The sequence below is a fragment of the Hydra viridissima genome, unplaced genomic scaffold (genome assembly GCF_058129835.1).
Source record: "Hydra viridissima isolate aposymbiotic clone 2 unplaced genomic scaffold, HvirCarnegie_v1 scaffold_12, whole genome shotgun sequence".
NCBI classification, from domain to species: Eukaryota; Metazoa; Cnidaria; class Hydrozoa; order Anthoathecata; family Hydridae; genus Hydra; species Hydra viridissima.
This window is the reverse complement of record NW_028324311.1, coordinates 6,514,417-6,528,859: the sequence shown is the minus strand read 5'-3', so window position 1 is coordinate 6,528,859 and position 14,443 is coordinate 6,514,417. Positions and strand designations below refer to the sequence as shown.

Sequence of the window (14,443 nt, the reverse complement as noted above, 5' to 3'; positions counted from 1 at the left end):
ATTAGACCATAAAAATATATGTTTATATCTGTTTTTATATAGTATGTGTATTTTGTTTTTTTATAGAACACGCTTAAAAAAAAATTAGGAGATTTGTTAGCTTTTGTTGTTAGGAGCAATTCTTATTAAGAGTATTTTAAAAAGGTAAAAAATGCTTAATAGCATAAAATTAAGATATGATCGTATTAATATTAAACTAGATTACAAAATAAATTTAAAATATGAAAGATATTGTTTTGTTTAAATTTTAAAATCAACCACTAGCCAATGCAATACCTTATATATAGTTATATATAGTTGTGATGCTTGTATCTATTTCACATCGCAACAGCATTGGTCTTAATGTTTGTGTGAAGTTTTACAGAACTTATTACTGTAAGGTAATGGTGATAAAAAAAAATGAAATAACAAGAACAATTTCAGGTTGAAGTTATATTTTTATTGTTACTAAAAAATGTAATTGGTCATGGCTTTACAGTTAAATACCTTCAAGGTGAATGTTTAAATATAGTTATACAAATTTTTCCAAATTTAACATAAAATTATGATGTAGCTCTTCTCTTAATGCTCAAGAATTTCCTCCTAAAACAAAAAAAAATTGTTAATGATAAAGTTATACTAAATACAAGCTACAAGTTATACTAAATACAAAAAATTTGTTAATGATAAAGTCATACTAAATATTATTACAAATTAATTTTAAAATACCGTTTCTGTATTTACAAAATGTTGCTGGTTTGAAGGTTGCAATTTCTCATTCATTAGCTTTGTTGCTGTTGTGTAATATATTGTTAAAGCCTTTTCTTTTCGAATTTGCTGTTGTCTGAGAGCAACGTCCAATTTCAGAAGTTTTACTCTTAATTCTTGTTCTTTTTTTAATCTTTCTTTTTCTAACCGTAAAACACTTACTTTCAATTTTTTAAAACTTCCATCTACCAGGAGACTTTCTCTAGCTTGTTTTCTTTTTAATTTTTTTAATGCCCCCCTTGATGGTTTATTTTGAATTGAATCTAAAATTTAATTCTAGGTGTCAAAACAAGATCAGTTAACTAAAATAATAAGAAAGGTGGTTTAGATTCCTTTAAAAATAAGAAGTTTTTAATGGTTTTGGAAATACTAGTTGTGTAAAAATTAAGCACAAATTGATGTTGTCTGTTATATAATTATAAGTCTAAAACCTACAATTAACTAAATTAAACAACTGAGATTTAAAAAAAATTAATTTATAAATTGCATTACCTTGAAGTATCTGACAACTGTCACTAACAAAAGTGGTATTGTCTAAATTAGGGGAGGACATACAATCAAATCTTGCATCTAATATAAACAATCAATTAACTCTATAAACTATAGAAATATATATATATATATATATATATATATATATATATATATATATATATATATATATATATATATATATATATATATATATATATATATATATATATATATGTGTGTGTATTTTATAACACAACTAGTCTTAACCAACAAAGAAAAATATACCAGACATAGACGAAATAAAAGAAGCTGTATCAGAAGATTGTTTCAAAGTAAAGTTTACTTCTTTACTTGATGAAGAAAGGGTGGCAGTGGGAGTGGAAAGTTGGTTGGGAGTGGATGACAATGCATCATCTGTTGTACAAAAAGAGATATTAAAATCAGGAACATTGATTCCAGATACATTTATTGAATTCCTGTCAATAATGTCTAAAACAACATTATCTAATTCTGTTAGTTGTCTCCCTGCAGCACCTTAAAAAAAAAAAAATTATATATATATATTTGTATATATAATATATATATACAAAAATATTTAATTATATATATATATATATATATATATATATATATATATATATATATATATATATATATATATATATATATATATATATATATATATACATATACACACACACAGACATATATAAATATATATATATATATAACAAAACTATACCTGTTTTTAGACTCTTAGCAAAATTTTGCATTGTAGCTCTTCGCAAATAATCCCACTCTCTACTACGTAGCTGGTTGATATCTTCAATTTTTGCCCCTAAACTATTTAAATGTGACATTATGTCTTCCCAAATTCTATTTCTATGCCTCATAGTAATAGATGGACCTAAAAGTAGATGAAATAAATAATCAATATATAGTATAATATAGTCTTATATAGTAAAATACTAAATATTCTATAATAATATATTATTTTATAATAGGAATCATACCTAAAAAAGCTTACCTATATATATATATATATATATATATATATATATATATATATATATATATATATATATATATATATATATATATATATATATATATATATATATATATATATATATATATATATACATATATATATATATATATACATATATATATATATATATACATATATATATATATATATATATATATATATAAAATATAATGCAATTATACATATTTTTATTTAAATAGTTTGCTAATTAAAACATACCAAGCTTCCCAAGAAGAACCTCTTTGTTTTCTCTAATCTTTATTGCTAGTATCATTTTAAGTTCTTTAGACAGCATTTTATTTTGTTGTGTATTTGTGTATTATTTTGTTGTGTATTTGTGTATTATATGGCATATTTGTTGACTATTTATACTTTTCTTTAGTCAAACATTATGAAAAATTTGTTTAACCAAAATTACTATCGAAAACCTAACAAGGAAAAACAACAAGGAACTGAATATCGATTAAATGCAGATTTTAAGTAATTAGTTTATTATGGAGTTACCAAAATCCTTTTCAGTTTTATCTATAAAATATCTACATAAAAACACAAACAAAGAATGTTCAATGATTTTGAAGCGCTAACGTTGTTCCAGCAATGGCCGCCAAAAATCACGAAGAAAATATCTAAAATTGAGATCAAAAATCTATCTGAAGTTTTTTTTCGAAAAAACGCATTTTTTATCTGAAAAGGCGATTCCCTTGTTCGTTTATAGCATTGGATTTAAAAACGAAGTTTTTATCTTAAAAACGGAATTTTTTGAATGTTTATAGCAATGGACTTTTTTTTTCTTCGCTTTTTACGGTAAAAACTTCGTGTTTTACGGAAAAAACTTCGTTTTTTATGTTTATAGCATTGGCCCCTGATCCGTTTTTGTGGGTTTTAAGTTCAATAAATAATCCGAAATATTCGTCCGATCCGATATGGCAAACTCAATCCGATTCGTTTCTTTTTTTTTTTTTTTTCACTTTTTTTTTCTTTTCAGATGCCTAAGCTGTCTAATATTTGGGAATTCTTCAACAATGTGGAGGAAAACAAGGCAAAATGCAAGGCCTGTGGCAAAATATACTTAATCAATAAAAGCACCACAAGTCCTTTAAGGAACCATTTGAAAAGAGTCCACTTGAATTTATATAAACAATTAGAAAGGAAAGACAAGCAAAAATCAACAATACCAGACATTTTTGATGAGCTTGCCTCTGAAGACTCAGATTTTGAACAAACACAAGAAAGAGGAAAAAAGAGGAGATGTCCACAAACACAAAAAGATACACCAGTATCGCCACAGCCTGGACCAAGTGGAACTTGTGGTACTTCCAACACACAGACACTGCAAGGCAGAAAACAGGCTACCAAACCTGAATGGGAAGTTACTGACATCAATCAAATAAGAACTGTTGTTGACATTACTAAATGGGTGATTGAGGACACTCAACCATTTTTTATTGTAGAAACTGACGCATTCACCCGGATGATGAGAACTGCAACCAACGGTCAATTCAGAGCCATTACAGCAAAGAATATATCTACAAAATACATTCCTCTCCTTTTTAAATTCATCAAGGAACAAGTAAAAAACATTTTCAATTCAGACAAGTCAAATCTTGATGGAGTGGCCTTTACATCCGACGTGTGGACCACTGATCACACCAATTTGTCTTTCATGAGCCTTACACTCCACTATATAGATTCAAAGTTCCAATTAAAGCGCTTCTTGGTAGAAATGTCCTACTTCCCCGAACAACATACTGCCGACAATATTGCCAAGAAGCTCAATGAATCTATCAACAAACTGGAACTTGATTTTGGAGTCAAAACCTGGATAACAGTCGACGGTGCAGCTAATGTCCAAGCAGGTGTTAGGAAATCAATTGGGGTTCAAAGTGCAATTTGGTGTGTGGACCACCGTCTAAATCTAGTTGTCAGTGGTGCTGTCGATGATAAAAGATGTCCAAAATGGTCAATTCTCAACCACAAAATAACAAAATTAGTAGGTCACTTCAACCAGTCCTCTCAAAAAGCTATGACTTTAGTTAATGCTGCCAAAGCCTTAAAAAACTCCAGAACGAAGTTAGTACAGAGATGCCCCACAAGATGGAACTCTGACCTCCATCAAATGGAGTCTGTGGTGGATCTTCTTCCGGCGATGCATTCTTTAAAGAATCCGAACCCTACTGTTTCTGGAGGTTGTAAGTTCATAGATCTTTTACCAACAGATGATGAAGTGGAATCTATTCAATCTGTCATCCGGCTTCTGAGAGGCTTCTCAGAATTCTTTGAGAAATGCAGCAGTGAAAAGAATGTTAGCATCTGTTCCGTTATTAATTGCCTATACAACATCAGAGGAAGATTAGCAAGGGAGATAATCAAGCCAAAAACCGAGGTGTCATCAGAGCTTGCTCACTACTTCAATGAAGATCTAAACAAAAGATTCGAAGGGGAGTTGATGAATATTGAATTTTCTATAGCTCATTTTTTAGAACCTAACAGCAACGGCATGTGCTTTGTGGATGAGGGGGAAAAATTTGAAGTAGTCAAAACTGCAGTAAAAAAAGCTATGGAAGAACTGTCAAAAAAAGAAATTTTGGCTAGCCAAAGCACTCCTTCCCCTTCAATGTTGGATGATGAAGATGATGACGACTTTGATTTCACTGAACAACTGAGGAAGAAAGTGTTTGGTGCAGGTTACATTAATCCTGGAGGTGAAACAAGCACCAAGAAAGCCATTTCTGCTGAAATTGAGGGTTTTTTTAATTCAAAACCGGTTCCAGCTAATACAAATGTACTGGAATTCTGGAAACAAAACCAGTAAATATACCCAATACCATTGGGTATATTTACCCAATAATGTCAAGGCTGGCCAGAAAAAACCTCGGTATACCTGCTGCATCATCAACATCTGAAAGAGTTTTATCAACAGCAGGGAATATATACAGCTCTAGAAGAACCAATCTTTCAATCTCAAAGGTTGAGATGTTGGTATATATGAAAGAAAACACTAAGCAACTCAGTAAAATTCAAGACATTGTGTGGCCAGGAAATGAATTTGGAAAATGATTAACTTTCAGTGTGATTTTGACTTTTTTTTATTTCTTAACAAGGAAATCATTTCGTTTCATTGTAAATTTGAATATTATAAATAAATAAAAATGAATCTTAAATCGAAAGCTTTTTTTATTCTGAATCCGTATAAATCCGTAAAAATAATATCGGTTCGGATTCCAATTCGAAAAAAATTTTTCGAATTACAATCCGATCCGAAAGTATCGAATCGGATTGCAATCCGAAAAAATAATCCGAAAAAATTTTAACGAATTATTTTCCGATAAATTATTTTCGGATCAAATCAATCCGTAAGTAATTTGAACCGTTTAGCATAGATAATTCGGTGCACAATCCGCAAACCGATAAACAGTAACGAATCGGCGGTCTCTACGAATAATATTTTTTTCAATTCACAAACCAAGCTTGGGAGATTAAAAACTTAACGCTACACTTCGCGCAAAGAACTAATATTAGCGTAGCGTGGGGTAATCGAGCACTTCAAGGGGTAAACGCGCACCAGTTAACATATTCATTTTAAATGACAAACGAAACATTTAGTAATAATGCTTAGTTCATTTTCAAGCTAAAAATACATAAAGTAACTTTAAGAAAGTATAAGTTGTTAATTACAGCTCTTTTGAAAGAAAATAAATAACCGATAACAAGTTAATTATATCACGGTGTAGATTCATAGAATTCCGTAAAAACCATTAACTGGAAACACTAAGGGTAAGCATTTGTAGTTAAAACTTTCTTAGAATTTTGAATTTTTCTCTAGTATACCATACATATAATGCAGTAAACTTGTATAAGTTTTCAAGTCTTATAAATGAATTGTTCTTAAAATATAGGTGTTTAAAGTAAGATGGGGTAATTGAGCACTTTTATACGGGGTAAATGAGCACCTTTTGAATTTACTTGTTTTTATTCTTATACTATTTTTGATAATAAAATTTATAACTAAAAATACAAATAGTTTGAGTTTTTACCTCATATTTTTTACTTTTTTATAACAGATTTGTGGAAATGGTGAGAAACTATATAAAATCAGCTCAAAAACAGTCCAAAACTTACACTGATAGTGAACTTAAAAGAGCTATCGAACTTGCTAATGATGGAGAACCTTGTAAACGTGTGGCAAGGCTACTAAACATACCACACAGAACTTTAAGGTGTCATATTAGTGGTTTTCGCAAAAGTAGTGTGGAAGAGGAGATGTCAATTGCACAATATATTGTTTTTCCAAGATTGCTCCTTAATCTCTTGACTAATATGAATCACATACAAGAGTTTGCTGTAAATGGGTTCAAAACATCTGGTATCTACCCACTAAACAGAAAAAAAGTTATTGACAAGATTTTAAGGACAGACATATCTAAATCTTCTCAGAACTTAGTATCCCCATTAGTTCTTGAACGTCTTGCAGAACTTCGAGAAGCTTCTGCTAAAAAGCCTGGAGCAGTAATGCATGGGAAAAAAGTTAAGGTTTCACCAGGAAAAAGTGTTTCACAAGAATATGTTGCAACAGATTCTTCTGCTTCTAAATTCCAATCAAAACACAAGCTAATCAAAATAAAAAATACCCAACTTAATGAATCCTTATATATAGAAAGACAAGAAAGAAATTAGAATACTTTTAAAGAAATGATTGATTATGATATACCTTCAAGCTCCAAGATGTATATTAAGCTACAAGAAGCTTCTGATAAAAAATCTGATAGTATACAGAAAGAAAAAAGTGAAATGTTAAAAAAAAAAGATTTATTTACTGAAAAAAGTGATTTATATGATGATGATTATGACCTTGAAGGTTCGCTTTTCCATCAAAAACAAGCACACATGCAAAAAAAGTTTGACAACTACTTAAATGAAAGCACCCACGAATTAAATTCTCTTTGCTCTAAAGGAATGTGTGATCCTGGAGTGGTTGCAACCTCTGAATATTTATTAGCAGAGGGTTCTTATGTTGTTGTAAGGTTTGAAGGAAAAAAGACACCATATCATTTTGTAGGCCAAGTTGTAAATATAGAAAATGATAACACTTGGAATATTAAATACTTTAGGCAAGATTTTGATGCTTCAAACCCAAGAATCATCTCCTTCAAAGAACCACAAGTTCCTGATTACTTTGTTACAGAAAGAAAATCAATCATAAAACATCTTCCGTGTCCCCTATATGAAAAAAACAACATATCTTTTTTGAAAAAAGCTATTGGTGACTTGTATATGCGTTAATCTTATATTAGTGTGTTTCATATATTTATATGTTTTTCTATATACTGTTATCTTAGTTCAAATGAATTATATATTTGGCAAGGATTTTTTATTTGTATATTATATATATATATATATATATATATATATATATATATATATATATACAGCTGCGGACAAAACTACGTGAACGATTGCAAATTGTTTTTTTTAATGAAATTTTCAATGTCTTAAAATAAGTTTATAGTTTAATACTATATATGGTTGGATAGAGCGTTTTTTGCTCTATAAGACTGTGTTAAGTGTATTCTCTAATAATTTGTTTAAAATTAAACATATCTAAATGTTCAAAAAGCATCAAATATTTTGCGCGACAAAACCACGTGAACGATTATACAAACGTAAAAGAATAATTTTACTAACATAAAATAATAGATTCTAAAAAAAAACAAACATTAATATTTAGTTGCATAGCCTTTAGAATCGATAACGGCCTTGCACCGTCTTGGCATAGATTCTACAAGAGTTTCTAGTAACTGTTTTGGTAATACCTCCAATTCATACTGTACGGCTCGAAAAAGTTCATCCGGTTTTTGAAATTTGCGACCTCCCAAGCGTCGCTCAACTTCAATCCATAAATTTTCGATTGGATTTAAGTCGGGAGATTGGACAGGCCACTTCAAAACCGTTATGCTATTATTTATGAGCCAATTTTTTACAGTCAAAGCTGTATGTTTAGGGTCATTATCATGTTGATAAACCCAATTGTGAGGCATTTTTTCTAAAGCGTGTGGCAACATTTGATTAGATAATATTTCCCTGTACTGTAGTTGGTCCATTATACCGTTTACACGGTACAACGGACCATTTCCAGGCTAGGAGAAACACCCCCAAACCATTATATTGCCACCCCCAAATTTTACAGTTCCTATTGTATACTCTTTTGCAAATCTTTTACCTACTGGACGCCTAACATAACCTCGAGCGTCGCTGCAAACCATGTTAAATTTACTTTCATCCGACCACAAAACTGTTTTCCAATTTTCAACCGTCCAGTTTAAGTGATCTTTAGCGAACTGTAGGCGATCTTTGACGTGCCTGGGCTTAAGGAATCGTTTCTTTGCAGGTCTGCGCCCATAAAGACCTCCTTCGTTTAAACGCCTTTGAATCGAATTTCAGGGGCTGTCAAATATGGATTCTCAAGAGATTTTCGCACAATTTTTCGAACAGTACTAAAAAATAAAATGTTAAACATTAAAATTAACATTAACATTAATATTATTAAGATTAAATATTAAAAAAAATAAAATTAAAGGAATATTACCGCTTATCCGTAATACGTGGACGACCACCTTTCTTAACGATCTTTTTGCTCTTTTCTCGGTGTATAATTTTATGTATTCCACCTTTTGACATCTTCACATGAGCTGCAATTTGCCCAATGGACCATTTTTCTTCTTTGCGCAAACGCAAAACCAAGCTTTCAATTTTTGAATCAGTTTGACGAACCATTATAGTTTAATTTTTTTAATTTTTTGATGTTAAACAGAATAATCTTGAGAAATTTTAATCATTGTAAGTTCTCAGAATACCAAAACCACATGAACGATTTTTAAAAGCACTGATTTCGATGTGAATATAATATAATTTGCATCAAAAATGACGCTTTTATAAATCGTTCACGTGGTTTTGTCGCGCAAAATATTTGATGCTTTTTGAACATTTAGATATGTTTAATTTTAAACAAATTATTAGAGAATACACTTTACACAGTCTTATAGAGCAAAAAACGCTCTATCCAACCATATATAGTATTAAACTATAAACTTATTTTAAGACATTGCAAATTTCATTAAAAAAAACTAATTGCAATCGTTCACGTAGTTTTGTCCGCAGCTGTATATATATATATATATATATATATATATATATATATATATATATATATATATATATATATATATATATAAAGGTAATAAGATTTAAAAATTTGTAGACATCCGATTTTGGGGGATCTTTGGGGCCCAGGCCATGGCCTAGTCTGGCCTATTGGTAATTTTATTTATGGTTTTATTTGGTATATTTATCAAGTATGTATGTATATATACACACACACACACATATAAATTCGATAATTTTATCAAAAAAATAATTAGGTGCTCGTTTACTCCAAATCGTGGGGTAAATGTGCACTAGGCAGGTCCGTTTTTAGGGGTCGGAAAAACTATAACTTTGCCACTTTATTTTCCCATTCTACGTTGATATACAAGACTTTTTCTGAAAAAATTTTTGAAAAATTTTAAATTTCCTGACCTCCCTAGGGGTTTGAATATTTTATATTTAGTAAATTTTTAGTGAATTTTTTTTTTTTTTAATTTGCTCTGCCGGAACTATGCGGAGTTATAGCCACAGCGAGCAATAATTTATTTAATGAAACTGCGCTGTGTTTGTAACTTTTTAAATTTAAAATGGCAATATCAACACGTTCAAATACTGAAATATATTTATTAGGACAAACCCACGAAATTGATTGCAGAAGTTTGCCTACAAAAGGCGACGTTTTAAGATATTTTTATCACTGCTGCAGATTACTAAATTTCAATAAAAATAAAAAACACACCGAAATTATATCCTGCCCTCTTGATATAAATCACGAGCTGCTTTGTAATGATAAAACATATCAGCCCAAATGCGTTGTTTCTGCTCTTAGAAAACCGTGGCTTATGGGTGGTATACCACACATTAGTTTTAGAAGTATTAGGTAGCTATCGATTTAAATAATATTCATAGTTTATTACATAATTATTGATAATTATTGATATAAAAATGACAAATAAAAATTTGTTAATTTATTTTAGGGAAAATGTTTCCAAATTAATATATCATCACAAGAAACTGGTATCTTATCGTTCAAAAAAAACGGAAACACAAAAGCTCCATGAAAATAATTTTTTGGCATTAGAAAAAGAATTGTTTGACATAGGGCACCCAAAACTTTATGAAATAATTGAAAAAGATAGAATTCGATCAAAAGATGCAAAAGAATCAGAGGATCCAAAATCGAGAAAAAACTCCTTCGGAGTCGAGAAAAAATCGGAGCTTCGATAAAACTTTGTTATAAATTAAAAAATTAAACTATCTAGTTGATAATTAAACATTGTTCTTATATTTAATTTTTTTATTTTTATATATTTCGATTTATAATTTATAATAAATTTTTAAAAAAATTATATTTTTATATTCCTTAGTACTTAAATATTTTTCTTATCGTAATCTTTTAACGAACAAGTTTTATCTAATAAATGGCTTTCTAACCAGCATCGGTTAGGAAGAAGGCGTGAACTTTCAGTTAAATGCCCTTCCGCGGTGCTCTGTAATAAAGACTTCTTGGGGTACCTATAGTAAAAACTAAAAATAGAATATTAAAAAGGTATTTATTCTGAAGATCTTTTAAAATAATATTTTAAAAAGATGAAAACATTTATCATTTCATCAGAAAGTGAACTACGAAACTTTGTGACAAATCTGGAAGACGAGGAGAAAACTCTTTCTGCTCCCGAGGAAGTTGCTTAAATTCTGAGGATGGCTAGTTCAAATTTCAAAACTGCTTCTGATTTCACACCAGTTACTTCGTATTCTTTTAACTGATCGGTGAACGTCTTGACTCTTTGGCTTTTTAGCTGTTGATTGATTTTGATATAAAACTTCTTGAATTTCGACAAAAAAAGATGTCGATTGTGATGGTTTTTCTTGTTTGCTTTTAGCGCGATCATCTGATTTTGTTTGGAGACTATTTTCTTTTGTTGCAAATAATTGATCAAATAATTTTGCAGCATAAACTTGAATATCTTTTTTGGAAGCGTAAAAAAAATGTTTGGTTTTTATTTTTAAAAAAATCGGGATTGTGCAAATAACGACTTAATGATACCAACATAATGTTTTTACGATTTTCGTATCTGGAGATTAACGCCTCAGCAAAATTAGAACTGATGTCAGTTTCTACAACCTTCAATTTCCTTACTAACGTTTCCATAATGATGTCACACTCCAAAATTGTTGTATTTGGTTTTTCCAATCGAACTGCAGCGTCAGCAATGACTTCCAATAAGTCAGACTGCGATTTTAAGAAATCCAAATCAATATCATCAAACATGTTTAAGCAGTTTAGTTCTTCGAGTGTTTTTTTTACAGCTTCTAAGCAATCCAAAAATCTTTTGATCATCTGAAAAACACTGTTCCATCTAGTGCGGTTGTCGAGCAATAGTCCTTTGTCATGCGAAGATCCGTAAACTTTGTGTATTATTCTTTTAAGAACTTCATATCAAAACGATGAATATTTTAAAAACTTAATTAGTATTCGAAGTTTCTGTAGACTTTTTTCGATATTTTCTTCATATTCAATCTCATTCTCCGAATAGTCAATAAGAAACTCTCCTTCAGTCTCTTCATCAGTTTCTGTTTCTGTTTCAATATCCGATTCAGTTTCTTTGTTCACAATTTCGCGACAACCTTTTTTAGCGTATAGCAAATCACAAACACTCAAATGAATTGAATGATTCTGGCAGATTTGATGTGGAAACTTAAACAAGTTACCCAATTTCACCATCCAGCTACAGCCATCCGTAGTTTTACCTGCAACATCTTCATCATCTATACCGAATTCTTTTAATTTTTGCATTATTAAAATGTTTAATGTTTCGACAGAACTAGGAGACAGCAATTTCACCATTCCTAAACAATATGTTCGGTCGTGATGAACATTTAAATTGTAGTATCTTCTACCCTTATTGCTACACCATTCGTCACCTGTTAGTCCAAATTTCTGAATTATTATTCTGAATTATTAGTTTCTGAAATAGTACAATGGAAAAGTACGAGTATGTTCTATTATATGGTTTGGAATAGAATAAGCTTTTTTTTTGAGGTTTTTTCCACCACCACCACCTGTCCCACTGTGCATTACTAATTGCTTTGCGATGTAAATTTGTGTTGATATTGAACAAGAACACTTATATTTTGAAAACAACATGAACTATTGTAAAAGCAGCGTAGAAATAAAATAAGAATTAAATTATTTTACGAGTAAAAATTGATATTTTCTAAAAACCTCGTCGAAGTTCCGTCAAGGTTTCTCGATTTCTCTCGAACTCCGAAACTCCTAAAAACCGAGAAAAATCCGACGAGACGGAGTTCCGAATGGATCCATTGAAAAGAATGCGATATTTTGTTTTATGAAGACCAAAAAACTGCAAGAACAATGGTAATTGACAAAATAGACAAAAAATATCAAAAAGTTTATTCCAACAGAGAGTTTCGCAAAAGGAAAGCCAAGGAGTTTGAGCAAATGGAGGAATCTACCACAAAAGACTCCAAGTTAAAACAATTTTCATCAAATAGCAATTGTATTAATGGAAATCAAGAGTTGTTTTTGTTAGAAAATTTTGATAATGAAGAATTTCAATATAATAACTATGATGAAATTGATAAACAATCAACTAACATAAAATGAAATAAAGTGACAGTAACAGTAGATATTAATGAACTTATCAAAAAAACTTCAACATTTTATGGGCGTTTTGGAATTTCTGTTGGAGTACAGACAGGATTATTAATATTATTTTTAAGATGTGGAAATATCAATCTTAATGAAGTAAAACTTTCAAAGACAAAAGTAGAAAAAATAAGAAAAGATTTATATTTAAATGAATCAGAATTAATTAAAGAAAAAATAAAAGAAAAATGTAAAAAAAGTTATTTAATTTTGCACATTGATACAAAAAAAGTTACGGGTAGTTTCAGGTAAATTTGCTTTTAACAACTGCTGAGCAACTTTTTCTTTAACTTTATTGAGACAATAAAGTTAAAGAAAAAGTTGCTCAGCAGTTGTTAAAAACAAATTTAACTGAAGTCTTTAAACTTAAAAAGTTTAAGCCTGTAGAAATAAAGGAAAATTTAGAACTTAATGATTACGTTGGTCAAAATTCTTGGCTAATATTTAAAATAGTTCCTTACTTACCAAAGTGGTTAGAAAGTCCACCTGATTTGTGGACTCATGATTCTGATTATAAAAATATGCAAAGGTTTATAAAGAGATTAGTCTGTGTCAATGACTGTTGTGAAAGAGCTATTAAATTGGTAAAAGACTTTATCGATTCAACAAAAGAGGAAAAGTTACAAGATATTTTACTGGTTTTGAAGGAACACAGAGTTAATTTTCCATTTTATAAATGTAACTGGTCCAAAGAAATACTTAATAAACTGTAAGAAAAGTTTTTATAAGAAAAGTTTAACTGAATTTTTATGTATATTATTTACAAAACGTGTTTGTAAAACCTTTAGTCAAAGTATTTTACATTTTTAACAGTTTACTTTTATTTATCTTTATTAAGTACAATATTTGAATTACTTATTTAACAAACTTATTAAATGCAAATTTTATTAAGTATTTTAATGAATATTTAAGAGTATTTAGATAAATACACAATTTAATACAAATTAAAAACATAGTAAAAACCAGGTCTTTAAAAGAAACCAGGTCATATTTCAAAATGTGTTATCTCGAGAAATTTTAATTATTTTGAGCTCAAACTTTATACGAACCTTCCTAATAGTAGAGCCAACTCACCCCAAAAAAAATTATTAGTTTTGTTGGTCTTTGATCCAATTAAGATAGCAATTTAACGAATAATTGGTCAAAAATGACTTTTTTAAAAATATTCAAACCCTCAGGGAGGTCAGGAAAATTGAAATATTTTTAAAACTTTTTTTGGAATGGTCTTGTATATCAACGTAGAATGGGAAAATAAAGTGGCAAAGTTATAGTTTTTCCGACTCCTAAAAACGGATCTGCCTAATGCGCACCCGTATATTTTTTAACATAATTTCTTTGGTTTATATTTTTTCTTAAATCCA

General features: G+C 29.6%; 2 protein-coding genes and 1 pseudogene across 9 annotated transcripts; 2 read left to right on the top strand and 1 right to left on the bottom strand.

Annotated features, from left to right (window-relative positions):
- Positions 1 to 417: 417 nt before the first annotated feature.
- LOC149880990 (uncharacterized) lies at positions 418 to 3,025 on the bottom strand. Of its 5 annotated transcripts, none has more exons than XR_016445784.1 (6): positions 2,492 to 3,024; positions 1,964 to 2,128; positions 1,565 to 1,755; positions 1,240 to 1,281; positions 709 to 1,010; positions 418 to 582 (listed from the first exon to the last, which is right to left on the bottom strand). XR_016445784.1 is itself a non-coding variant. In XM_090069308.1 (6 exons), exons 1-6 carry the CDS (start codon positions 2,565 to 2,567, stop codon positions 562 to 564), a joined length of 891 nt encoding a protein of 296 aa, XP_089925434.1. In that variant the 5' UTR covers positions 2,568 to 3,006; the 3' UTR covers positions 418 to 561. The 5 variants fall into 5 exon arrangements, 4 of the variants coding, with proteins under 4 accessions (XP_089925434.1, XP_089925435.1, XP_089925436.1 ...); XM_090069308.1 differs by having other exon boundaries at positions 1,240 to 1,317; positions 1,507 to 1,755; positions 2,492 to 3,006; XM_090069309.1 differs by having other exon boundaries at positions 1,507 to 1,755; positions 2,492 to 3,003.
- A 2,758-nt stretch (positions 3,026 to 5,783) lies between these two features.
- Positions 5,784 to 7,633, top strand: LOC149880989 (uncharacterized). Of its 4 annotated transcripts, XM_090069261.1 has the most exons (3): positions 5,818 to 6,046; positions 6,169 to 6,210; positions 6,334 to 7,633. In XM_090069261.1, exon 3 carries the CDS (start codon positions 6,962 to 6,964, stop codon positions 7,550 to 7,552), a length of 591 nt encoding a protein of 196 aa, XP_089925387.1. In that variant the 5' UTR covers positions 5,818 to 6,046; positions 6,169 to 6,210; positions 6,334 to 6,961; the 3' UTR covers positions 7,553 to 7,633. The 4 variants fall into 4 exon arrangements, with proteins under 4 accessions (XP_089925385.1, XP_089925386.1, XP_089925387.1 ...); XM_090069259.1 differs by having other exon boundaries at positions 5,784 to 6,046; positions 6,169 to 7,091; XM_090069260.1 differs by lacking the exon at positions 6,169 to 6,210 and having other exon boundaries at positions 5,785 to 6,046.
- A 2,358-nt stretch (positions 7,634 to 9,991) lies between these two features.
- Positions 9,992 to 13,795, top strand: LOC149880988 (uncharacterized; annotated as a pseudogene).
- The last annotated feature ends 648 nt before the right edge of the window (positions 13,796 to 14,443 follow it).